The sequence below is a fragment of the Nymphaea colorata genome, chromosome 8, assembly GCF_008831285.2.
Source record: "Nymphaea colorata isolate Beijing-Zhang1983 chromosome 8, ASM883128v2, whole genome shotgun sequence".
Classification (NCBI taxonomy): Eukaryota; Viridiplantae; Streptophyta; class Magnoliopsida; order Nymphaeales; family Nymphaeaceae; genus Nymphaea; species Nymphaea colorata.
The window spans coordinates 18,042,683-18,069,867 of record NC_045145.1 but is presented as its reverse complement, the minus strand read 5'-3'; the positions used below and the strand labels follow the sequence as shown (position 1 = coordinate 18,069,867).

The window sequence follows — 27,185 nt, the reverse complement described above, 5'->3', positions numbered from 1 at the left end:
AATTCTAATTGCAAGGTGAGGACGTCCCTTGGAGGACGCAGGGACATAATCTCAATCCCCTAGAACTGGGATCAGTACCAAACCCAGTTCCAGGAGAGTACCAAATCCAAGTAAGAACCTCGTTTTTCCTATAGCATCGTTTTCCTTTAACCGGCAACCCAAATGCACCGGCATACTACACTGTTTACGATGGACCTGCACAGCTGGACACGGCAGCCCACACAGCTTCAACAGAAGTCATCGCCCTGCACAACAGCCACAGTCGTCTTGGATAATAATCCAACAAAACATAGGAATGCCGAAACTTGGCAGACCTGGTTTTTTGTTTTGAATGAGCATCCCCGGAGGTTTTCATTTATATGATTGTTAACCTTATAGCAGTTTGTTACCTTGGTTGCAGTAAAACAAATAATGCACCTGCTCGACCAAGGTCTCCTATTGGGAATTTAATTCTACTTGGGGACAGACTTTGGGAATATACTTCTTACATATTTTACAAAAAATGTTTATTTCACAGCTCATGATTCATCTAAATTGGTAGTTGAGCCGTCAAGAACAGGATTCACAGCTTCACTTTCAGAATTCGATGCTTCTTTCGCTTGGTTAGCAGACTCGGGTATGCAAGCCATCGTTCCGGACTCGTTACTTGCAGCAAGTTGGCTAGGAGAAATTGATTCCTTCTCTTGTTCGTTTCCAGAAGCAACCATGGCAGGATCCGCACATAAGCCAGCATCACCGTCGGCTGTCTCAGAACTTTCAGGAAGGTTTTCTTGTTTATCAGCTTTGTTGCAATCTCCGGCAATCGCTTCAGCAGCTGCTGCAGCAGAAACTGCCATCTCAGGAGGAGATATTTCAACATGGCCCTTTTCAGCATCATCGTTGACAGGTCCTACAGGCAGTTGATTCAACTCGCTACCTCCTGAAATTGGGTCATTCAGTCCAGACTCATCATGACTTCTCTTGTCAAGCGGCAGTTCAGTTGCATTTGTTAGGTGATTGTGACTAGAATTCGCAGGCAAATTCTCAAGCTCACAACTGATTCCATGTGGATCTCCGGCAATCGCTTTAGCAGCTGCTGCAGTAGAAACTGCCATCTCAGGAGGATATATTTCAACATGAGCTTTTTCAGCATCATCGTTGACAGGTCCTACAGGCAGTTGATTCAACTCGCTACCTCCTGAAATTGGGTCATTCAGTCCAAACTCATCATCACTTCTCTTGTCAAGCAGCAGTCCAGTTGCATTTGTTAGGTGATTGTGACTAGGATTCGCAGGCAAATTCTCAAGCTCACAACTGATTCCATGTGGATCTCCGGCAATCGCTTCAGCAGCTGCTGCTGCAGAAACTGCCATCTCAGGAGGAGATATTTCAACATGGCCTTTTTCAGCATCATCGTTGATAGGTCCTACAGGCAGTTGATTCAACTCGCTACCTCCTGAAATTAGGTCATTCAGTCCAGACTCATCATCACTTCTCTTGTCAAGCGGCAGTTCAGTTGCATTTGCAGGCAAATTCTCGGGCTCACAACTGCTTCCATGTGGAATATTAGACAGGTCATCTGAACCTTCACCAATCTTTTCATTCTCATGCATAATGATGTTACAAGTACTACCATTTTCGTCCATGGCAGGTACTGGCCTACTGTCATCAGGCACATTTATGGGCACAGAAATCTCGTCTTCACAAAGACTGCCTCCTGATAATTTAGGTTGCCGAGGTTCCACATCCACGCTATCCACTTCCAGGTTGGGACTGCCACTGGTTTCATTTGCACTGACCTTTTCTTCAGCTTCTGGAGGGGGATTGCCTCTAGTTCCTGTTATACTCACCTCTTCGCCCACTGGAAGGACACTTGCTATACCGACATTGTCGTCATCACTAGTAACCAAGCTCCCTGTCAGGAGAGCATGATCTCCAGACAATACAGGTCTCTCATCCTGTGATACTTTTGGAGACGAGCTGTTGTTGCCTTGGGCAGATATTTCATCTGGCACACCCGTAACTGCTCTAGATTCTGCATGCAGCAGTTCTGACCCTGAAGGGGATGAGATGGCGGGAGGATCACTATCTTTTCGTTCATCACCCTCTTTCACTGTAACCGTTTGGAAATCTGCTACAGTATCACTGGTTTGAGAAGCCAACGTATGTTCTGCCTCCAAACTACAGCCACCCACATCATCAGATTTTCCAGGCGACAATGACTGCTCAAGTTGTTCTCCAGTTTTTGAAAAATTCTCCTGAACACAGTCATGATGCCCTTTCAGACCAGGAATGGTGTTATCCTTTGCAACTTCAGGAATGAAAGAAGTGACTTCTTCCTCAGATTTCTCATCCGAAAAAATATTCCCTGCAGATTCCAGATGCTGAGGTTCAAGACTAGGTTCAGTTGACTTGACATATCTAACATGATCAACTTTTGATGCAAAAACATCTTCCCCCACTAGTTTAGAGTCCACATGACATGTTGATTCAGGGGCCTCATCAACTCTAGGAGCTGTACACTGAGAAGCACTTGTAGATGAAAGATTCTCATCCTTTTCAGCATTTTTTACAACTGTATCATTACCAGAACCTTCAGGATGATGAACCTCGCTGCCAACTGATGCATCTGGTTTGCCAGGATGGCATTCTTCAGTTTTGGAAATGAGATCATTTTCGTTACCATCTTCTAAAGTTCTAATATCGTCCTCCATTGGTTTCATATCTTGAACGCTTATAGCATGTTCAGTAGCTCCTAAATCATTATTATCGACAACGGCTTCCTGGGATACGACCATTTTATTAGAATTCTCGCAGATACCAAGAAACGTGTGAAGGACAGCTGCCTCCTTTCCAGACAAAGAAGGTGCAGAGCCTAATTCAATGCCATCTGATGAACTTGTATGAACAATAGACCTATCGGTGGTTATCACCCTGTCATGACTACTTAACATGCTGGATGCATTTGGAACAACCAGACCATCATCAAGTAATTTCAACCCTGAAGGCTGCTGAGCTTCAGCTGAAGTAGCATCATCCTCAGTTAATTCAATAAGAGAAGTTTTCTCAGTTGAAGCAGCATCACCATTAGTTAACTCAACAAGAGCAGTTTTCTCAGTTGATGCAGCATCACCATTAGTTAACTCAACAAGAGCAGTTTTCTCAGTTGATGCAGCATCACCCTCAGTTAATTCAACAAGAGAAGCTTTCTCAGTTGATGCAGCATCACCCTCAGTTAATTCAACAAGAGCGGCTTTGTCAGTTGATGCAGCATCACCCTCAGTTAATTCAACAAACGGAACTTTCTCAGTTGATGTAGCATCACCCTCAGTTAATTCAACAAAAGGAGCTTTCTCAGTTGATGTAGCATCACCCTCAGTTAATTTAACAAGAGCAGCTTCCTCAGAGTTACGTGATAATACATCAACTATGCCAAGCACTTCTGCAGAGACAACTTCCATGGAAATTTTTGGAGGCATGCTCAGTTCCATCCTGTCAATTTGTTGAAGATCTTTGTCATCATCAACGGCAGCTTGTTCTGATGACTCAACTGTCTTGGCTTGCAAAAGCATTTCTACCGACTCGCTTTGAAGTTTTGTTGCATCAATGGCATTAACAACAGCTGTAGACATACAAACAGCAACCGTATGGTCAGATGCAGTAGTAAATGGTGCTTCATGCTCATGAACAGTAATACTGGCTTGACTAGATTGGACATCGTTGTCCACCACACTGGATGATCGTGGATGAACTTCCAGGATAGAGCTCACTGTTGGTGATACCTTTTCAGTAAGTAAATCTGAACTTGCTGCTCCCGCATTAACTTGGGGAACAACAGTCAAATTATTAGCTTCCTCATTTTTCTCACTCGCCTTAGTCCCCTCTTGAAGAAGGCTAGATGGGTCAGCCATCTGGACATCATGAGATGCTGATGGAAGGCTGCTGGGAGACAGGCTCCCTCCATCATGAGCTGGCACCAGCATGTTTTCAACATTGTTGAGACAAACCTTGGTATCTTGCTCAGCGACTTTCTCATGAAGCCCAACTGCTAGAATATCTTTACCAATTGTATCAGATTTCAGTTCAGCAGTTGGTGCACATGTTAAATCATCCTCTTGTTGACTTCTTAGTTCGAGTACTATAGGGGAAGGGCATGGAAAGGGTTTGCCACCAACAAACCATGCACTTTCAGGACTTTCCTTCGGTTGAGCTACAGTCTTATCTGCTTGATCATGAAACATGGCTGCAGAGTCCAAAGGCATAGCAGATTCCACCTCAACTGGTTGAGCCAATTCCTTTGGTAGATTACTTGGTGCCTCATTTTGATTATGCAATACTTCTACGGAACCCTTTTTGGCTGCAACAGCAGTTCCTTCACCTGACGCACATTGAGAACCTACCTTTGTCTGACCTTGTAGGGGCAATATTGCTGCAGAATTGTTCGTAGCAGATTCCACCTCAACTGATTTACCTGATTCCTTTGGTTGCTTTCTTGGTGATTCAGTTTCAACATGCAGTATTTCTGCAGAACTCTTTTCAGTTGTAATGGCAATTGTGCTGCAGAATACTTCACCCGATGAACATTCAAAACCTCCCTTTGACTGGTTTTGCATTGACAATTTTGTTGAAGAATCCTTTCCGGTTGTAGCAGAATCCACCTCAACTGATTGAGACAATTCCTTTAGTTGCTTCCTTGGTTTCTCATCTTGGTTATGCAATACCTCTGCTGGACTGTCTTTGCTTGTAACAGATTTTCCTTCGCCTGATGCACATTCAGAACCTGCATTTGGCTGGCTTTGCAGTGGGAATGCTGTTGCAGACCCTTTCTTAGTTGTAGCAGTTTCTAACTGAGCCAATTCCTTAGGTTGCTTTGTTGGCTCAGTTTGGTTAAGCAATGTTTCTGCAGAACTCTTCTCAGTTGCAATAGACTTTCCTTCACCTGATGCAGAGTCAGAACCTGCTGTTGGCAGGCTTTGGATCGTCAATATTGCTGCAGGATCCTTGTCAGATGTACCAAAGTCCACTTTAGCCAATCCAATTGAATGGTCTCTTGGTTCAGCTTGGTCATGCAATATTTTTACAGAAGCCTTTTCATGAGCAACAGGCTTTCCTTCACCTGATGCATATTCAGAACATTCCTTCGACTGGCTTTGCAGTGGTGAAATTGCTGCGGAGTCCTCCTTAACTTTAGCAGATTCCACCTCAACTGGTTGAATTGATTCCTTTGGTTGTTTTCTTGGTTCCTCGGCTTGGATATGTAGTTTTTCTCTACCTTTTTCAATTGCAACCAACTTTTCTTCACCTGATGCACATTTAGAACCTGCATTTGCCGGGTTTTGTAGTGGTTCAGCATGATTACGCATTATTGCTGCCAGATCTTTCTCATTTTCAGAAGCCCTCCATTCAACTGGTGTTGCCAATCGAGGACCTTTTGGCTGGCTCCTCGATGCCTCCATTTGGGGATGAACTGCAGCCGCAGGACCTTTTTCACTAGGTGCAAGTTTACCTAGAACGGATGGTGCACATTCAGAAATTTCCTTTTGATGTTTTATTTGTGTCTCGGTCTTATCATGCACTCTTGCTGTAGGGTTCTGCTCCAGGGTAGCAGATTTCTTTTCAGTTGATGGTGCACATTCGGAACCTTCCTTCAGTTGGCTTCTCAGTGATCCTCGCCGACCATGCACCCCAGCACCTCTTCTTCTTGCTGGTTTCCTTTCATTTGGTGAAGCTGCAGAAACTCCTTTTGATTGAATTTTCAGTTCCCCAGTTTGATTGCATGCTATAGCTACACCACTTTTATCTGCAACTGGTTTCATTTTTGCCTCAGATTGGACAGGTGTCATTTCTGCAGTCTTCTCAGGTACAGCAGGATTCCCTATGGTTGATGATACACATCCAGAACCTTGTGTTGGTTCCTTCTGCTGGCTTCTTACTCCTCCACTTTGATCACGTACAAGCGAGGCAGAACTCTTAATTATTGTTCCAGTTGCTTCAACTGATACTACAGATTGATTACCTTCCTTTGGATGGTCTTTTGATGCCTCAGTCTGGTCAGGAGTCGCTGCTATAGAACCCTTGGTTGCAGCAGCTTTCACTTCAGTTGATGGTGAAGGTTCAGAACCTTCCTTCAATTGACCTTTTAGTCCCCGAGTTTGGATAGGCATTGTTGCTGCAGGGCTCTTCTCTGTTGCAGTAGATTTACCATCAGTTGGTCTAAGATGTTCAGAACCAACCTTTGGCTGAGGACTTGGCACCTCAGTTGTTGAAAAGATAGGCTGGGATACTGGATATTTCGTCACACATTTTGAGTGCTTTCTGCTGGAGGGATTACGTGTTTTGGCTTCCCCAGAGGATTTACGCTTTGCAGGAGCATGATGCACCTGTTCATCTTTACTTTCAGCAGAAACCTTAAGCTTAGATCCTGAGGTATCACAGCTCAAAACTTTGGCCTTTTTCTCATCTAAATTATTGCCTCTTGGTTGCCCAGATGACTGAAACTCAGTGAAATTCTCTTGTGGATTGCTGCACGTAGATGAGGCCCTGTATTTTGGATCTTGAGGGCACGGGGATGATGCTTTTTCAATGTGAATGCTGCTTTGCTTCTTTGTTTCGTCAACTGGAACACTGGCAGACCTTTCATTTTCAATCCCGCTCCCACCGGAGCTTGGGGCAGTATCTGGAAGAGAAGAGGCACCAACAACAGCTCCAGACAAAGGGCTTTGAGTAGGAAGAACTGATTTTTCATGTGCACCAGACTTGGCCTTCCCTGATAAACAAGAGGAGCCAATCTGCATGTAATTCTTTCCCAAGATGGATGATTGTGAAGTTGTAACAATAGCTGAAGACTGACCCTCTTTTCTACTTTTTGTCCCACTAACTTTTGATACATTCCCAGTGCAATCTTGCTTGTTGGTTTCCAACAAACGAGCATTGCTTTCACATACTTGAGATTTAGAAGAGACTCCATCTTTGCCTGCAGGAGCAGCCCTCGTATTGTCAGGAATTAGTTCCTTAATGGACTCCCTGCTAATTGGTCCAGGTAATATACTGATGTTCTTATCTTCAATGTGGGCTATACTGGGAACCCTAACAGAAACCAAGTCAGCTGGTTTTTTCGGCTCCGAACCTTCGTTATCATTGTGACAAAGGGAAGTAATTGATTTTGATGGTTTGTTTAGCCACGCATTCTCTTGTGACACAAAAATCCTTGAGGTCTTCTCTAGAACTGGATTGACCTCTTTTATAGGTCCAGGTACCTGGTTAACTTCAAAAGTAGGAACACTATGCTTTAGCGGACGCTGCCTAGTGTCTGATGCAAGTGCAGTCTTTCTGACTGACCCCTTGAGTGAGGCTGAAGGAAGTGGACTTGCACCAGTAGAAATATCAGGATTTTGCACGCTTTCAGTCACCATTTCCAATTTGCAGACAGATTGAACTGGTGCTCCAGGAATTGAAGGAGAATTTTCAACCACTCTCTTCGGTCTGCCTCGCCCTCTTTTTGATGGTGGTTGCTCTTCCACTTTCTCGACTTTTGAAGGCACTGAATCCTTGGCCTTCTGAGCATCAGGGGTTGCTTCTTTGGGTGGTGACGATTCAGGAGAATCCACCTGGCAGAGCTTTTCAAATTCCTCTTCAGTCCATTGATCTTCATACGAACGGACCTGAAGAACATAAGGCATGTGGTTTAGCATATTCGAAAACAAGATTACCTAACACAGGAAAATTATGGGCAATACAAGACAAGTAGCTTATCACCAACCTCTCTAGCTCGTTTCCCCCTCCCATACTGCTGGGTGTCACAAACAGCAAGGTACTCGCCTTTTTGCTTTACTGGTGCATTGGATGATTCATATATCTTCATCGCTTGGTAAAATGGTTTCAAATCATCTTCTGTCACAAGTCGAGAAGGCATCTGCAAGAGCTCAGAGATATCCTTGCCTTGTGCTTGTAGAAGCTTCCTCCATGAAGCCTGTGACAATGCTTGGGTTCAGGGAGGATTTACAATAAAACAACAGATACCTGATAGATACATGAAAAAACAAGAAACCTATTCTATATGGGTTACAGAACCAACCATCTCATCTTCATGCCTTTTTCTGTCAACTGCTTCAAAGACATCAATCTCAGATTCACTGCAAACAAGCACCACAGCTTTACAAAATGAGCACACAACATACAAATCCATATTTATCAAAGTTATATAGAAACTATGAAATCAGATTTTTTCTTTATTCTAAAGCATAGTCATGAATGTCTCAGATATTCAGAAAATAATCAGACATGCTCATTGTTCTGAAGTCAGTCCATACTATTAGCCGAATGCGTTGACGCATTCAAAATATGACCAGAATGAAAAAGTTGCAAACTATCCTGAGATATTCCCTGCACTGTTCAAAGTTTTCACACAAGTTCAGTTTTCATATTTTTACACCTGTGAATTTTAATTCCTTTTTATGTTTTCAGAACATTTTTTTACTTGCTAACTTACATTTTTTGAAATCTATGATCTCACTTCATAAAATTTCTGAATTTTTCACCATATGTTTCCAAGATAACCCACATCCCAAAAGAAAACCTAAGATGACCTTATTGAGAAATTGCAAAGAAGAATCAAGTCACTATGGCCTAAAGTCTAAGCACTTAGAAGTTAGAACAGCATCATATCAGAGCAATGGCAGGTAGCTGGATACAAGAATAAAAAAATTTGATTACCACCTGCGAGCCAAAAGATAATTAAGTGCATCATCATCCAATACAGGAGCAGCTTCTTCTTTCTTACATTCCCTTAGCAGCCCCTCCAAATACTCCCTTCGATCTTCCGCACTGCAATGCAACACCAAAGAAATACATATAACATGAAATCAAAGAGGACATCTAACACACAATATAAGTTCATCAGGAAGAAATTTGGAAGTGTACTAAGCAATAAACAAACTGTCAGAACAGCAAACCTGGTATTATTGTCAAAAAAGCCAGCAGTAATGCTCTGATTGGCCACACCGAGTTTGTGCTCTGCAGCAGCTCTCACTTGCTCCTCAACAGTTCTTACCTGTCCAAGTGAACAGTGAAAGCCCCATATAGTGAGAGAAAATATTTTGAGAATGATCAGGTAAGTTGTGCCCTCAAAAAAGTAAAACAACAATGAACATATGTAAACATTAAAAAATAAATAAAATTATTCTATTCCAAGATTTTCAAAAATGAGGATTGCATCCATGCACTTTTGCAAAGGCACTCACAACTGAGGTATTCAATAAGAGTGCAACACCACAAAGAAAAATTACTTCCATACGATACAACCATTGCATGATGATGAAAACATCAAGAATTTGCATTTTATTTTGTTCTCCTACATATTCAGGTGAAAATTTTTAACTTTATTTGACCTGGTTAGCTCAACCTGACAAACAATGAAAATAGCTGACTTTAAAGTAACTAATAAAGAGGGAACTGGATGACATAATTAAAATGTACCTGAAAGTCAAAATAGTAAGAACTGAACAAATTTCAATGTTGCAAGTTCATTTATTGATGCTACAACTTATTTCAAAAGTTAATCATCAAATCCTATCAAATAAAGAATGATTTTTACCGTCTCCAATCGCAGAACAAGAACATCTCTTTTCTGACCAATCCTGTGAGCCCTAGCTTGTGCTTGTAGGTCAACCTGGAAATATATCGATGTTCGATATCAGAAAGCACAATCTACTTCAATACATGTTTGATGAATTAGAATAATTAATTTGTTGCCTGAGGGTTCCAATCTGTGTCAAATATCACAACGGTATCTGCAGCTTGAAGGTTAACCCCAACACCTCCTGCACGAATGCTGATATACATTTGCATAATCAATAACTCTAGAGGGGCTAGCAAATATTTATGAACAAATAATAAGGAACAAAATTTTCAGCTGGCAGTTGACACATTGAGAAAAATATATCAAGAGAAGATGCTGAAAGGAATCTACCTCAGCAAAAATATAAATGCAGTAGAATCAGCTTTGTTGAATTCCTCAATGAGAACCCCGCGTTCGTTTCCTGAAGTATGTCCATCTAAGCGAAGATACTTGTAACCCTTCCATGAGAGATACTCCTCCATGACATCAAGCAACCTGGTCATAGTAGAGAAGCATAGAACCTGTGGTAGAAAAAGACAGAGAATATCAATTATAATTCTCAAAATAAAGGTGAGTATATGGATTAAGAGTAAAAGTTGACAAAAAATCATAACTGGAACATGCAGAACAAATAGGCTTCACAAATAGGTTTCTTTTCAGTTTTAAATATGCTAATGCCTTAGTAAAGACTAAAGACCACTATGCAAACTAGATTGTACTGAAGAGAAGCAAACAAAAAAGTCAACATATTCCTGAATGGCTGCAGATAAGTTGGTCTTACAAGAAGATGAATAAAAACTTCATTTTGACAAGAAAGTGGGTGGTTGTGGAAGTTCAGGAATGAAGCTAAGCACAGAAATTTGGTTCATTGGGACAAAGCAGGGACTCTTTGTTGGAAAACCAGCATGGAGCATTATGGTAAAATGGATTGGAGTCCAGATGTTAAGGCAGCCGTTAGCAGTTGGATGTACCTTGGGATCCCGTGGGCATCATGGGTGTGGGATCCAGGGATAGGGACCTTTGTTCAGATCGGGTTTCTGAGGAGGGGCAGGATGAAAAGGGTTGCTGGCCTCATGTGAGATCAGGAGAAATGTTTGCTGCTTAAGTTCACATGATGGAATTTAAACCCCATCAGTGACCTCAGTTTTTGGGCACTCAACAAGTGCCTTCAGCGTGTTCAGGATAAAAATAAGCCTATAATACTCCAAGCCAACAACATCCAATGGAGACACAGGTTGGAAGAATCGTTGGCGGTCAGTGCCGCACACCCACAATTCTCCAACCTAGTTTGTCCATTCTCCAACTGGTGCAGATCTCATCGCAGCACATCTCTCCTGAGATGTTATCTATGTTAGGCAAACCAGTAGATTCTGAATTTTTTGAAGAGTGGGAAGCCACTGTTACGGTAAGTTGATTTCCCCTTTGGGGTGGGATATATCCTTTTGGTTTTTTGCTGTTTTATCCTGTCTGCTCAGGATCCCATTCATCTTTGTGCACAGTTTTTGTTGGTAATAATATCTGGGGCAACCAACGCAGGTGTTTTCCTGGACAAGAAAGTGAACGAAAATGGTGAACAAATGATCTGCTGACAAACCTTAAGTTGGTATTTAAGAATTTCTGTGCACCAAATAAATAAAATAAAGATAATGCTGTAATGCCCCTACTTTGGTGTTGTTTTAAGACTAATAATGACAACTGTGGAATGCTAAGAAACAACTTCTTCAGACTTAGTAATCAAACGCACCATGCAAATCTAGGCAGTGGATTTTCAAAAAGGACTAGGGATGCCTACACAGGGCAGGGGGAGGCCAACAAATATAAATGAAAGAAAGAAAGATGAAGAACAAGGATAAGAACAAACGAAAAACAAGAAAAAACAGGAAAAGGGGAAAGAAGAAAAAACTAAACTTGACGAAAAAATAAAAACAATAGACTATGCCACATGAATGCAGGGTATGGGTGCGGATAAATAAGCATGACAAAGTTAAAAGCAAAGAGGATGTTCCCATAAACCATAAAATAACCCTCTTATTAAAGCAAAAGAGAACTTCAAAAGTAATAAGGCAAAAAGTTAAAAAAATCTTTGTAAACGAATCTCTTTATGGAAATTATAATAAAGGAAAAATTTAAAACAAAAAGTGTCTCCTAACACTCTAGCCCCTTGTCCCCTCCTGCCACCACAATTTCTTCTTCATCCTCCTCCCCCTTTTCCACTTTCTCCTTCTCCTTTTTCTTCTTCCTCATCCTTCGTCTTCCTTTCTCCACCTATCTTTTTCTCTCTCTTTTTTTTTTAGCGACTGCCACACCCAAGCAGCATTGGCACTCACAGCCGCTTGCAGGTGCAGCACCCAAAATAGTGCATCCATGTGACTTAGAGAGTTAAACAAGGTAAAAGTAGAAGAAGAAGAAGATAAAGAGCTACAATTTTTTTTCACTTGGGCAACCTAGGTAATCGAGCTTAGTAAAAAATGGGGCCACTAAGGCCTGGCACACAAAGGCATGCTTTTCACTGCTAGGCTCTTAAGATAATCTATCTTCAGTTAATAGTCTATTTCTCATTTGTGTTTATTGTTTTATCCTTACTTTTCCTCAATGTAGTTGTAAATACTGCACTACTATAAATAATATTATGCTGTTATAAGAATAATTTTTTTGTTAAAACTTTATCTTACTTTTTATTTATTTTCACGTTTTACTAATTAATTAAAATTCTCACACATACAGTTTTAATTTTTTGCTGATATAGTTCTTCTATATCCACATGTACCTGCTTTCTAACAATGTTATAGGTCTGTCTCCCTGCTTGTGCTTTCTGTATCACTTAACCCATCCATTTCATTCATATCATGGTAACTATGATCAAGATCTATGTTGTCAAGGATCTGTGTTGCCAAGGCACCAAGGTGCTGCCTGGGTGCCACGCAGTGCCTAGCACCTAGGCAAAAAAGCAACCAATTTTTTTTTTTTCCAGTTATGTAAAAGTATAATATATAATATTCATAGTCATTACAGTATATAACAGTATACATATTGCATATTACTACAGCAGTATGTGACAGTATAATACATATTACATATTACAGTACATAAGAATATAAATATTACTAAAGCAGTATATAACAATATAATACATGATTACATACTACAGTATGTAACAAAATCATAAACAGAATAAATATAAGAGTCTAAACAGTAATGCAGACTGTATTATACAGTAAAACAGAATACATAACATAATCATAAACAGAATACATATAACAGTCTACTAATGGTTAAACCGTTAAATCATAAATGGAATACATAAATAACAGTAAAACAGATACATAACATGAATCATAAACAGAATACATATAACAGTCTACTAATAGTTAAATCATAAATGGAATAAATAACAGAAATCAGAAACAGTATACATATTACTAGAAACAGCTATAACGTATTACAATATACATGTTACTAGAAACAGCTATAACATATGACAGTATGCATATTAATGGAAAATTAGAAAGCAGAAAGAGTCATATATACTACTAGTATATAACAGAATCACTTCAGAGGCAGTCATATAACAGAAAGAGAAATATAACAAATTAACAATTCAAGCTGAGATCAGAAATAAAAAACAGAAACATATATAAAAACAGATAAACTATTTACATAATAGATTACACAACATATTGAATCAGAAACAGAAGCATATACAAAACAAACAGATGATTTACAGATAACAGGTATACAGGTATTTACAGGATGTACTTAAAGAAGATGTAACAGATATAACGTATACAAGTTATATAATATCACGGGTATACAGATATGTTCACTTTCCCATGGACTAGGCATGCTGGCACCTAGGCCAGCCTAGGCACCAGCACATACCCCGTCGCCTAAGTGTTGGACTTAGGCAACGGGTGTGGACTCACACTTAGTCCACGCCTAGGCATCGCCAAGGCGACGCCTTGACAACATAGGTCAAGATACTGCAGAAAATACCAATTATACTGCTATCCATCTGCATGTTTGTGTACATATACAGAAAGATAAATACATATACATGCACATGGGTTATACAAAATATAAAAAATATGCATGTGCATATGCCAAATAATCTACAACACTGATCAAACCAAATGACTGAGATTTTATTTGGAAAAAAATGAGTGTGCATGAATCATATTAATAGTATTACAACTAAGACCAGATTCAAAATACCAATTCTCAATTACATGACCCACAATTACCATGTAATAAATGAAGGAAATAACCCATGGTAGAAGAGAAATGAGGCCTCAAAGTATCATAAAAGTACAATTTGAACACCCAATGAAACAAACACAAGCTTCCGTTAAACACTTTACTAGCATTCACAATAAATTGACCACAAGTATCACATACCCGATGGCCAGTCGCTTTCAACTTAGGCAGCAAACGGTCCAGCATCTCCAGCTTACCACAAAGTCTCACAAGTGGAGGCAGGAAATGCTTAGGTAACAGACTGTCAATCTAACACAGAGAAAACACAGCAGATAAGCCGAAAGACAACAGCCATATAAGGCTTTCTGAACTAATCAAAAAGATGAATGAAATGAGGTCAAACACAAGGAGAGATCAAACGTGCCTCATCTGCATGCAACTGGCTAAGATATGGATGATTGCATATGTTTCGGAGCTCCATGACAGTGTTATGGACTGAACGACCCTGAAAGCATACAATAGGAATTGAGACAAAGAAAACAATTAAGAAACAGCTACCTAAAAAGTTATCTTTACAATTACCTTTGATGTTCCCATGGAACCAAGATTTTCTTCCACCCTCTTCATTAGAAGCTTCTGATAAGCAGATGCCTCACACCTTACCAATCTTTCAATCTTTTCAGGCAGCTCATTTTCAACCTGTTAAGATAATCCAATGTGGACAGCAATGAACACAAGTTACACTATGAGCATGTACTTATTTTAGTTTCAAAATCTTGCAATATCATGTTGAATATGTCCAAACAATATTCCTCACATTTCATAGCTGCTGTTATCAAGATCCAAACAGAAATAGATATTCTTAAAATACCCACAAAGAACTCTCTGTTTCATTTAATGAAGCATCAGTATGATGTGTATTGATAGAACCTTAAGCAAAAGAAACGGACTTGCTTAATTCAATGTTTGATTTACTTCCTACGAAAAAAAAAAAATTATACATGAGTTCTTTGGCTTCTAAGTTCTAAGCAGAAAAAACAAAACAGCAAGCCATTCTGGACTGGCATGGGAACCACCCTACAGAAATTTCATTTCCACAGTGATTTGATGTTTCACCAAATTAACAGTAACACCACCTCCTAAATTTGTCCACTGGTTACAACCATAAACATCATGCTACAAAGTTAGTATTAAAGAACGGATTGCATTGGACAGACCAGCCAAGATAATGACTAACACAAACTGTACTATAAGGAAATTGCAAGAAAATTGATGAAGGTACGACATTGTTACAGCTCAGATAAGTGCATTAGCTACATATTATTGTTTAAAGTTTGTTCTTGTGCTAATAATACTCATTTACAAATGCTACATATAGGTTTGGTTGAGAGATGAGTATATTATTCATAACAACCTCATATATGCTGCATCAGGCTGATCTGCATTAAAATGTATTGAAAACCAATAAATCTAGCTATCTAAAGAAGCACCTTGGGATGTGACAAACTCACAATTGCCTTTCATGGACACAACAAGAACTTCATAGATCACAAATCTGAGAGCACAAAATAAAGATAGTGAGACCATTTTCACACACCTTATGCTTTAACCTTCGAAGCACAAAAGGACGAAGAACTTGATGTAGCCGGTTTATGATTAAAAGATTTTCCTCTTCTGACAGTAAAGCCTACAATTAAATAGAGCAAAATGAGACAAATGCTCATCTCAATCTTTCTTAGTACTTAGACATTCATGAAAAATGTAAAACTAACACATCCATAACTTACTTCATCAGGAGAATTCTCATTTCCATTCTCAAAAGGTTTGTTGAACCACTGCGAGAAATCTTCTGAAGAGTTGAAAATGTTTGGTAAGAGGAAGTTGAGTAGAGCCCACAGTTCCTCTAGGTTGTTCTATTCAAATAAAAAATTGAGTTGGATTAACAAACAAAAAAATAAACCATCATAAGGAATAGAAATGAACAATCCCACCAATGCACACACAGACACACACACACACAGAAGAATATCATGTCCGTACACACACGACATGTTCACCTGCAAGTATACATACACACACACAAAAGAAATGATCACGATTATCCATACATGCAAGTATGTGAACACACACACATAATGCATGCATGTGTGCACATTAAAAAAGAAAAACATTAAAAGCTATTGAGAACTTTGAACCAAGAGAATCAATTAGGCAATAGAAAATGTTCTACATTTTGCATGAGCATAAGCATTGAAAGCTGGCAACATAATCAGATGAATCCTTGTTAACCTGAAGAGGGGTCCCAGTTAACAACAAGCGGTGAGAACTCTGGTAATGCTTCAATTCTGCATTCAGTTTGCAAGACGCGTTTTTTATGCGATGCCCTTCATCAATAATAATATAGTGCCAAAGTATCTTGCTTAGTTTTGGCCGATCATGTTTGTTCATTAAATATTCATATGTTGTTAATAGGACATTGAATTTCTGATGAACAATCCGTTCCCTGAAATACAAATTGTGTACAGGAATTAGCTAAGATCTCATTTAGGCCATGAAAGAGGAAAACAAAAGCAGATTCATGGTAATAAGATATTACTTGAACAATTTTCTCCGCTCTTCAGGAGGACCAGAATACACTATTTTGTTGATACTGGGGGCCCAGAAGTTTATTTCTGAATCCCATCCAGGTAGAACAGAAGAAGGTACTACCACAAGAAATGGTCCTCTGTCATTTTTTGACTCCATCAAATAACATATCAAAGAGATAACCTGTGAAAGAAAGAAAATGATGACCTTCATCATATTGTCGTAGTACTATTAAAGTACCTCAAAAAACAGAATAGAGCAATCAAGTCTGATATTAGGCTTAGATTAAAGGTTAAGCTTCAGAAAGTACCTGAACAGTTTTACCAAGACCCATTTCATCTGCAAGGATTCCATTCAAATGGTTGTTGTAGAGCGAAACAAGCCACCGGAGACCATTCATCTGGTATCTGAAACCATAACTCATGCATAAATACATACATACATACATAAACATCCTCAAAAATGATAAAGGAATGAGAAGACAAAGCAAATCAGTATAGGTGACTTACTCCCTTAACTTCCCACCATGAAGAATGTTAGGCTGCTCATTTATGCTCTCTTTTATACTGCCAACAAATTCAAATAATGACTAAAATTAAATACTACTTGGCAAAACGAATTCTACAAATCAGAAAGATTTGTTCAGGTACTAGTAAGCACTTTTTTGGCAAGAATTCATTTTAAGCTTGCTTGGCTAATGTTCTGTTCATAATCCCTGATAGGAGACCCCAGAAGGTCAGAACACTGTGTCACATGGACTCACCAAAATGGATGCTAAACCCGAGTTGACACAGCTTCATGTAAGAACAAGTGGGAGTGTGCCATGGGTGCACCAAATTTTGAGGTCAAAAAGAGTTGGCCTCGAGTCAAATGTTCTGGGTGTACGTCCAGGTGACAGAATTGGTCAACATTGACTGAGTTCATTTTAGTCCAATTTTTAATTACAAAACCTAAAAAACCAAGGAAAATGGCAAAATTCTCTCCTTCTCTCTCGGTAGAATGCAAACCTGGACACAATCAGGTCTGCATTCTCTCCTTTCTTGTTTCTTGAGTGGAATGCAAACCTGTCTGTGCCCATGTGACAGACAAAATGAGGTTCCAGAAAACACTCCAGAGTCATTTATTGAACATCCGTCCAATCAAAATCTGCACAAAGCTGCATTACTCCTTTTCTCCATATCCCCTTCTCAATGGAGCCAATACAACCAAAGTGTAGGTCATCAAAAGGAAGGTAAAACATATGCCTTCTGTAGCATAAAGATGCATTCAGCCTTCATCACTCTCGTGTTCCACTTGCTTGTACTATTGTATATCGCAGAAACACAAGATATTTACCTAAGCATCAGCAATGGGCAGTAACGGGTTGGAAGGGGTCATGAGGGGCCAAACCCAAGTTGTCACGATGAATAGGCCCAATCCCATTGGGCCTGGACCGGCACAATAAGTAATTGGATTGGGTCGGGCAGGCTCCTAGGAGCCTGGTAAAGTAAGCCCACATTGTCCTTTCCTTTCATTTACTTGAAATAATTCTGAAAAACCAGATTATACTAACTGAGCTTCTGGAACCATTTTTGCATAGATTTAGCTTTTCATATTTCCATCCAAAAAAACCCCAACAATATAAATCATATATGGCAGTCAGCAAGCTTATTCTGACTAAAAGATGCAACTATTCTAGTTAATGAATACTGTATATGCACAGAACAATTTTCTTAACTAACTAGCCATTCCTCTGTACCTGTGAGCTATTTTGTAGTATTTTTCATTGCTTTCCAAGTAATGCTGCATAAAAATTCATGTCATAAGAAGTCAGATTCTCAAAATGTAAATCATGCACAGTTAATATGCAAGAGAAAAGGACCTAGGAATAAAGAAAGCTAAAGCTTGCCTGAGCTTGATCTGTTTCATCTTCATTTTGCATAGGAACCTCACTTTTATCTGTTGCATTTACTGATCTGGAGTCATCCATTCCCACACTTTTTGCTTCCTGAAGTCTAGCACCAAGTTTTTGAAGATATTTTTCGGTCTCCTTAAGCAGTTGCTTGACACGTTCAGATTTTGCATCCTAATAAAATAATTAAGTAATAAACATGTGAATAAAGATGAAATCATAAAACTAACTTTATCTAGACAGAGTATGAAATAATAAACAGGTGAATAAAGATTAAAAGCATAAAATTAACTTTATGTAGACAGGTAATAAGAAAATCAGCAGGACCTGAACCATTCGTAGATATCCCTCCACATCATTGTTCTTTAACAGATTTATCTTCTCCCGTTGGATCCTCTCAATCTTTTCCTTGTGGATCCTATCTTTTCTTTTGTGAAACTCCTTCACAAATCTATTAAATCCCTTCCACCGCTCCCTTCTAACTTTGTAGTAATCATCCAATCTCTCCCTGTAACAAGGATTATGCTAGTACTTAGATCCTTTTCCTAATTGAAAAGCAACAGAACATGAAGTAAAGGACGGAAACAACAAGAGAAGCTAAAGCTGTAGCCCAGTTCAACTGCATTGGTTTGAATATCATACCAAAAGCATATGCAACAAAAAGCACAATGCAATTTCAAAGAACCACAGTGGACTCTGAGGCAAAAAAAAGCACTTAAATATATACGCACTTGTGTGCTTCTAAGTCACCAAAGAACTCTTTTTGACGCTCTCGAAGGCGCTTTTGCCGCTCCTCCCTCATTTTCAGCTCATATCTTTCCAGTTGTTTAACCCTTCTCCCATGTCTGTGTTTCTTAATTGTTTTCAAGCGGTCCATGTCAGACATAATAGGTTTGAAGTGGTCATGAAGAAACTCACTGTTAATACAAAGACAACATAAAAAATTAGGTAAAAGCTAAAGTGAAAAACCTAGGCCAAAAAAAATGCTGATAAAAGTCTCATAGAAATATATAAAACAAAAAAAGAAAGTGCAGATCAGTCAATGATACCTTTTCATACGACGTTGCAGATGTAGAAGTTGCAGTTTTTTAAGCTCGATAACACTTTTTGTTTTGGACGAAGTAGTGTTAGAGGAACTAACAACTTCCTGAAATCAGTAGAATCACATTGAAAATCAGTATAATCCGTTACAACAATAAACAAAATGGTTTCATCAGCAGATAAGGAAAAGAAAGTACAATAGCAGATGAGATGGTGTCTTGCTTAGATAATTTCATCTTCCAACGCATCACAAAATTATCAATGATGTGGAAGTCGGATTTTGAACTTAAACCATCAAAGCTTACTAGAGAAAAGCATACCTTCAACTCAACAACACGAGCTCCCATGTTCTCTTCCGCCTTCCTTTGCTTCAATGCCCATTTTTGTTCTTCGAGGAGCTTTCTTTTGTGCATGTCCATAATCCACTTTTCTAGCATAGTCTGCTTAGGTGGAGAGAATGGTCTTTCATCAGCTTCAATACTAATATCCTCCTCTACCTCCTCTTCCTCTTCTTCATCTGCATCTTGTGCTTCTTGATCACCAGACGCTTCTCCAGAAACAAGTGGCTGTCCATGCTTCTGAGTAGAGTTCATTGCAAACCCGCTATACTGCTTTTCATTGCTGAAAGCTCTTTGTTCATCAGAACCATTAACTAGCTTAGTGTAGCTGGAACCTGAGGCAGCAGACAGACTATTCCCTGTGATCTCATTTTCACATAAAACACCACCATGCCTTGCAGATTCAAGTTTGTTACCATCATGCTCAAAGTACTTTATAGATGTTTGAGATTTCAAGGGCATAGAAGATGGCTCCCATTTTCCAGAAGTTGAAACAGCATTCAATGAGTCAGATTGGTGTTCTGTGCTCCCCATGACTGCTTGAGGCTGGGCTAAAGAAGTATGAGAAATACTTGGATGAAATTTCTGTGTGGAGGTAAAAGACAATGCTGACTGCTGAGTTTCATTAGGAACCATAAAAGTAGACAATCCAGTCACAGCATGTTCTGGCTGTCTAATCTTAATTGACATAGAGGGCTGGTTATGATCAAACTTTTCCAGTTGTTGATTTCCATCTTGGTGGAATTGGTTCTCTGGGTAAGTCTCAGAAGGATTTCTTTCGGTTGATTTCAGTGAGTCAACTGCTGATTGGGCGGATGCCTTTACATTTGATTCTGCAGTCTCCTGATATTCTGTCTCAGGTTCAGTTTTTTTTCTTGCAGAGGAAGGCCTCTTTCTTTCTTCACTTATTGGCAAACGCTCAGGAGGACATCTTTTGCTATTTATCTTCTTAACACTCTCGATTTCTTTAGATGCTGCCTCCGTCTCCAAAAGGGTTCCAGATGGAGAACAACCAGCATGATTTCTGTTAGTATTCATATCTCTTTCTGTTTCGCGGATGGTATTTGTTGGCATGCAACCAGATTCATGATTGTGACTTGGATCCATCCCAGAAGGATCCTTCATGTCATGATTTTGGCTGGTGCCTATCCCAGGTAATTCCTTCACTCTCTGATGACTCATTAACTTAGAACTTGCATCTGAAATAAAAAGTTAGACAGGTAACAGATTTAGCACAAGTGAAATAACAAGGCCAAGGCATAAGATCAACTGATAACAATAACAAATTCAACTTGCCTTCTGTTGGAGACCTTTCACCCAGGGCAATTTCAAGATGCAGCTTTCTGGGTACCAGACCATTCCTGTTGACAACAAAGAATGAACAAAAATAATGAATTAAGAAAAAAAAACTGTTCATATAAACATAACCTTTCAATCACAGTCTGCCCCACAGAATAGGACGAAAGTTAATTGTGTACCTGAAAGCTAGGAAGACAAGACATTGGGCTCTGAGTTGTCTAAGATGTTGTTCCTTGAAAGGCAAGTCAACCATGGATGTGGCCTGCGGCACAAAAGGAGGTCTTGATGCATCCTTGGATCCCATGCTCCTCGCCCTTCCCATTTCAATCTGGAGATTTGATTCACTGCAACTATCAACTGTGCTTGTGTCACCTTTTGCTTTCACAAAGGCATTAGTATCCACGTTGTCAAATGCATTGCTATTTCCCAAGATGTTGTCCTTTCCCTTAGGCAAATGAAAACCAGTACCCTGTTTCAGAAAGCCCTCATTTCAACAAGCAGAAGCTGAAATCTAAGCAAATCAGAGTCATCTACTAGGCAATAAACCAAAATACAATCTCACTTGTTCTTATAAAACAATCAACACCATTCTAGTACCAATCTATCATTACATGGATGTTCGATATTTGGACCTGACAGAACCAAAAAGATAACAAATCGACCTAATGACATGACAAAAACCAGAGACCTGTCCTCGGGGAAATCGGCTCCAACCCACAAGACACCCATCAAGCAAGGACCTAAGGTGAGCCACTGATGTTACCAAATTGAAGGGAATATCGCAAATTCACAGTCCCGTATTTTGTTCATCCCTTAATGCAAGTTCATGGGTGAATGTGTTCCAGCTTCCAAAGTTGGCTCGTAGTTTACCAACCATGGTAGTCACATACCACACCTGAACTCTTGTTTTGAGGTAGTGGACCTGCTTAATATAGAAATAAAAAACTGCCCATATCAACTTCTATCCTACATTTATTTTACTATCAAGCATTCTTATTGTCTTAAGGCCCTTTACCTTGGGCATCTTCACTGCATGGAGATCCTTACCACTGTTCCAGAATCAACCCCCGAAACACAGTGAGTGTATTGATAATGATTCTATTATGGTGCAACAAATTAGCAATTTGTCACTTAATCTGATGGACTAGATAGATTTTCTTTATTAGGATTATGTTTTGGAACATGTTATTTGAAAATACGGATAGATTTTCCTTATTAGGATTATGTTTTGTAACATGTTATTTGCAAATACAATCATGACACACACATAGATTCACATCACAACTTGATTTTGTCTGCAACATGACCCAAATTGTGCTATTTGATCACAACAATGTGCTGAATCTGTTTGTCCCACCAGATTATTTTTGCTATAACTGTTTTGTAATCGAAGGCACACAAAAACAAGAGAACACCATTCAGTCTATGTGCATTGTTCTGATTAAATAGCATCATTTGGGTAAAATCATGGTTTTTTCTTTAAGTTTTAACCCATCAAACTGTGTTGTGACAAGATAATCATCCCCTTGATCTTCCTTCTTACACATCCAAATGAGAAGCTAATTAGAAGATAATATCTTGTTAAAATGATAAAGTAATAAATAAAACAATGAAACAAAAGTTTAAAAAAATGAAAAAAACCGCAATAAGTTCATTTTTAATGTTTTTTTGAAATATCACGTATTTTCCCCATTTTTATTGTTTTTTCATTCTTTCTTTAATATCACGATATTTTCAAAAATATTGCTATATTTGTGGCTATGCTTTATACACACAATTACATGCATACATATCATTAATGTGAGAGAGAGAGAGTCATGACTTGAGACACTTTCTCAGCCTTCAAAGTCAAGCCAATTCTATGATGAGTACGAACCCATATACGATCATTCCTGCTCACCTTTTCAATGACAGGATCTTGTGTGGAACCAATGGAATACAAATTGGTCATGCTGCTCAAGAACAGAAAGAAAAAACTAAAACCTATTATGTAGTAAAAGTAATCTAAGAAAAAGGAAAGCCTATTGTCTAGGTACAAGTATCTCAGATTCTCATGGCCAACTGAAAGTCTAAAAGAACATGAACTTTCTGAATTGGCATCACCTTTTTCATGAAGACTGAGGACGTGTTCACCAAATTTTCATTCATGAAGAAAATTAAGCACTAAAACATGCTCAAGAATTAGAAGAGCTTAAACAATAAGAATGTCTATTACTACATGTAACCAATGCCAATGCACCTCTCTATTGAAGCAAATGAATGCCTTATACTTCCCAGAAAGGAACACTGACCTTGTTGAAAACAGTTCCTTCAGATGTTTGTTGAGAAAAACCAGGCATCCGATCTTCAGGTGCACAAGAAGAAACAGTATCTGTTGCCATTAGTGAACCTTGAGAAATTCCAGAAGAGAATCCCACTTTGGTTTGATTCCACAATCCTCTAGAACCTGTTGCATCAAGTCGCAGCTGCAGAGAACTTCCTTTAGCTGCAGAAGAAGCCCCATTAACAGATGATCCTTCCCCTTCTTCTGGTTGTCTCATATTCATCAAGTGTGAATTTAAGCTGTTCATCCTGCTCTGGAAGGCCTCTTTACTAACTCTAAAAAGTGTTTCTTTGCCACCAGTAAATGAAGAGAGCTGCTCCAAATGATCAGTATGCTGAATAGGAGCCACGGTTCCTTGATCCATCCTTCTATCTTCAACTTGACCATGTGCTGTTAACTTGCCCTTCTTGGAAATCATGTCCATGTTGTTTGCAGCATCTTGAGAACTTTGATTTTGAGAAATATCTTTCATAGCAAGTGCAGAATCTGCCCTTTTTCTCTTTGCATTGGCTTTTTTGCTCTCTTTTGAACCTTTAGAAATATCTGATTTCTCTGTGTTCAATGAGTCGTGTTTTTCCTGTGAATTTCCAGATCTTGTGTCCTCTAAAACCATATTTGCTGCACTATCATGTTCTCTTTGAGACATAGAACCTTGATCAACATCATCATGGCCCACACCTTCCATTCTGCCTGATCCAATAAATGGCCGCATAGAACTAGTGTTCCCATTCCTATTCATATTATTCTCAGGAAAAAAAGACCTCTGATCTTGCATAACGCCAATATTCTGAGTAAAACCATGGGAAACTTCCTTTGATTTACCTCCATAAGCAACCTGCCCAATTTTAACAGATGAATCATTACCGCCTCCATGAGGTGTCGAGGTTTCTGCTCCATCCCTATCTTTCAACCTTACATCTCCAGGACCTGCAGACTGAGCTCCACCAGGAAATGGCAGGCGAGATGCCTTTAAGGCCTCAATGTCAAGGCCATGCTGATTAACTACGGTTTCCATGGCCCTGCAAAGAAAAAAGTCACATTAGACCAATAAGCTATCGGTCACTATATCCCATTATCACAAATGTAGTTCTCGGGTTTTTATCGGCGAGGTTTTTCTCGAGTATTTTTTGGCAAAGCTGTTTTTTTTTTGGAAAAATATCAGAAAAATCTCAGCAATTTTTAAATAATTAAAAAATTCATCAAAATTAAGTTAAACTAAAATAAATGAGAAACTAATATAAAAACATCAAAAAACTAACTAGATAAGCAAGAAATGAAAATTAAAAATTGGAAACTGGCACTCTAATAAATACCAAAAACACAGGTTATCTAATGGCTGAAGCATCAGATGGAATGCTTTTTGGGTTTCCAGCAACCCTCACCATCGACGCAGGTTATCACTCGTCACTCCTCAAATGCCAAACGCAGCTTCCTCACTTGTCAAACCACCGAAGAGGCAGACAATCAGTAAAAGGTTATGCACAGCTGGAAGACGCAGCTTCCACTCTCACGTCTCACACGAAAGGGAAAGTTAATAAACGTTATTCACTAAAAGTTAGAGTTAAGTGCCCCTTTTGCCATTAAAAAGAAATTGCAGTTCAAAAGATACCCTTAGTTTCTTTACTTTTAAGTTTTTAACACGTTATACCCTTCTTTAGCAAAAGAATTCATCATGTGAAGTTTTTATGAATTAAAAAATTTAAAACCGTGCGCAAGAAAATTTAAACAGCACAGAAATTCCATGGCGGAAAAAACGCAATTTTGTCGTAATAAATATTTTTGCCAATGTTTTCAAAATATTGGGATTTTTTGGCGTTTTTTCGTTGTCCTCCTTTTTAACGTGTATATCGGGATATTTTTGAAAATATCATGATATCTGTGACACTGCTATATCCATATCCTAAAGGAAGAAAATAACCAGAAATAGGGCAGTATATAACTATATATTAAGCATAAGTCAAGAAAATAACTGTTTTTCTTAAGTTGTTTTCACTAAAGCAAGAAAAAACAAGTTTAAAGCAAAACTTTTATCAAGAAAAGCAATTCCTACATGGCTGCAGTTGCTGCACCAATTCAAAAGAACAAACATGGATCTATTTCCAGAAGTGACGTATATATCAACTCAGAAGAATGTAGGCCCATGACCAGCAAGGAGCAGCATCAAACAAAAGAACTCTACAAAAGACTCATCAAGACATGAATAGATGCTCTCAACATTTTAGCAAGAGGAAATAATGAAAACATTTGTCACCTGGATATGACTTGATAAGGTAAAGACTGTTCCTTCCCACTCATCTTCATGTGTTGACATATCTATCAAGTTAGAAAACAAAATTGACAGTTAGATGTGCTTCAAGAATTAGTATGAAGCATCACAGAAAATGAATTTACTAACCACAAAAAGCTTTGTTGCTAGCTTGGCAGGCTCATCTTTCGACTCTTGAATCAATTTTTGAAGAAATTTTGCAGCCTCAATTTCAACATGTTGAGGTGAAGCCATCTTTCACAAGAAACAAAGGCTCAGAATAGAATGATGCACCAAAAGGCATCAGACAATTACACGAAACAGTGACAAGCCTCTATATTTCAGTACATGGACATTTACATATATAATCCAAGAATTAGTGCAAAGGAATAGAAAACAAGATTAGCAATTTGAAGGATATATTAGATAAAAGATTGAGACAGATGGAGATTGAAATGGCAGCGAGAACCACAACTAGGAGGTCTACACCCCACCAAGATGCATAATCCTAGCAAAGGGTCAGGATACAAGCGGAGATTAGAACTACCAGCAAATATTCAAAAAACAGAAGACAAGTTCCAAGTTCCAAGTTCCAACACTAAAGCTACAGCAATGGCCAAGGAGAGAAAGAGTTAGCATTTAAATAACAGGAACAAGGCTTCCATTTCATGTCAAATTGAGGGGTCACTAATTTTGATTCATCAACAATCTGTGTGGTAACGGCCCCAAGGTGCATATCATGAACGATGTTCTAGAATGTTGCGTTTCTGCTTCTCCCATATCTTCAATAGATTTCTTACCGCTACTTATAGATCGTCCAGCAACCGTTCAGCAGAACCACAGAAAGAAAGAAATTTCAGTATTACATTCTCATAGCAATAGCAAATACTGCACTGTTGGTGCAAGAAAGCCCATAATGAACAAATATCAAGAGCATAATTTCATGGCTCTCAATGAGTCCATCCGATTTCCCCTCCACCCCCGATTCCAGAATGCACAAATAACCAAAGCTAGGAAAACTGAAAGGAAGAAAATTATAATGGTAAAAATCCTGCATACATAACTGATTAGTCAAAAAGCAACAAAAAATAATTACTGACAGACGTCCGTATCCAACATAAGTAGAGCACGAAATCATTTGCAAACTTTAAACCCTAAAAATCGCACATCGCATACACAAGTGACAAAAACACCAGGACACTGAGCAAATACCGAAGGGGCTCCTAAATTTAAGCCAACAAGGTTGCACAACTTTCAACGTCAAAATATCAAAAAGGAAGTTACAAAGAAATTTATAATTTAGCAACGATGAAACCCACAAATTACAAGGGGACAATAAGTCCGAGAGATGAAGACAAGGAGGTGGGGTTCGGCATCGAAATCATCAGGACTGCTAGAAAAACCGAAGCATAAAGCACAGAAAGGGAAAAATTTTCTTCGAATTTCGAACAAAAGCAGGAGAGTGACGGAGACTCACCCTGGCTCGCTTCCTTTCAGGCAAAAGAACCCTCACGGAATCGATGGCCCGACTATCTCCTGTAGGCAACGCCGGAATCCGTTACCACATGGCCTCAACGACGCCTTCGCGGGGAACTAACCCGCCTCCATTCTCTCTCTCTCTCTCTCTCTCTCTCTCTCTCTCTCTCTCTCTCTCTCTCTTCCTCTCTGTGGTG

The 27,185-nt window shown here is 39.1% G+C and overlaps 1 protein-coding gene across 1 annotated transcript; it reads right to left on the bottom strand.

The window, feature by feature from the left end:
* Nucleotides 1-305: 305 nt before the first annotated feature.
* LOC116259715 (chromatin structure-remodeling complex protein SYD) lies at nt 306-27,185 on the bottom strand. The gene is made up of 29 exons (XM_031637625.2): nt 26,990-27,185; nt 25,663-25,767; nt 25,519-25,580; nt 23,236-24,286; nt 21,124-21,413; nt 20,942-21,006; nt 19,628-20,844; nt 19,316-19,413; nt 18,998-19,183; nt 18,594-18,774; nt 18,264-18,440; nt 18,114-18,157; nt 16,885-16,941; nt 16,686-16,782; nt 16,386-16,558; nt 16,079-16,292; nt 15,577-15,702; nt 15,387-15,476; nt 14,372-14,488; nt 14,214-14,294; nt 13,991-14,098; nt 9,947-10,116; nt 9,730-9,808; nt 9,572-9,646; nt 8,931-9,028; nt 8,695-8,802; nt 8,054-8,111; nt 7,739-7,948; nt 306-7,640 (listed from the first exon to the last, which is right to left on the bottom strand). The coding sequence occupies exons 2-29, from the start codon at nt 25,765-25,767 to the stop codon at nt 519-521; spliced, it is 12,459 nt and encodes a 4,152-aa protein (XP_031493485.1). The 5' UTR covers nt 26,990-27,185; the 3' UTR covers nt 306-518.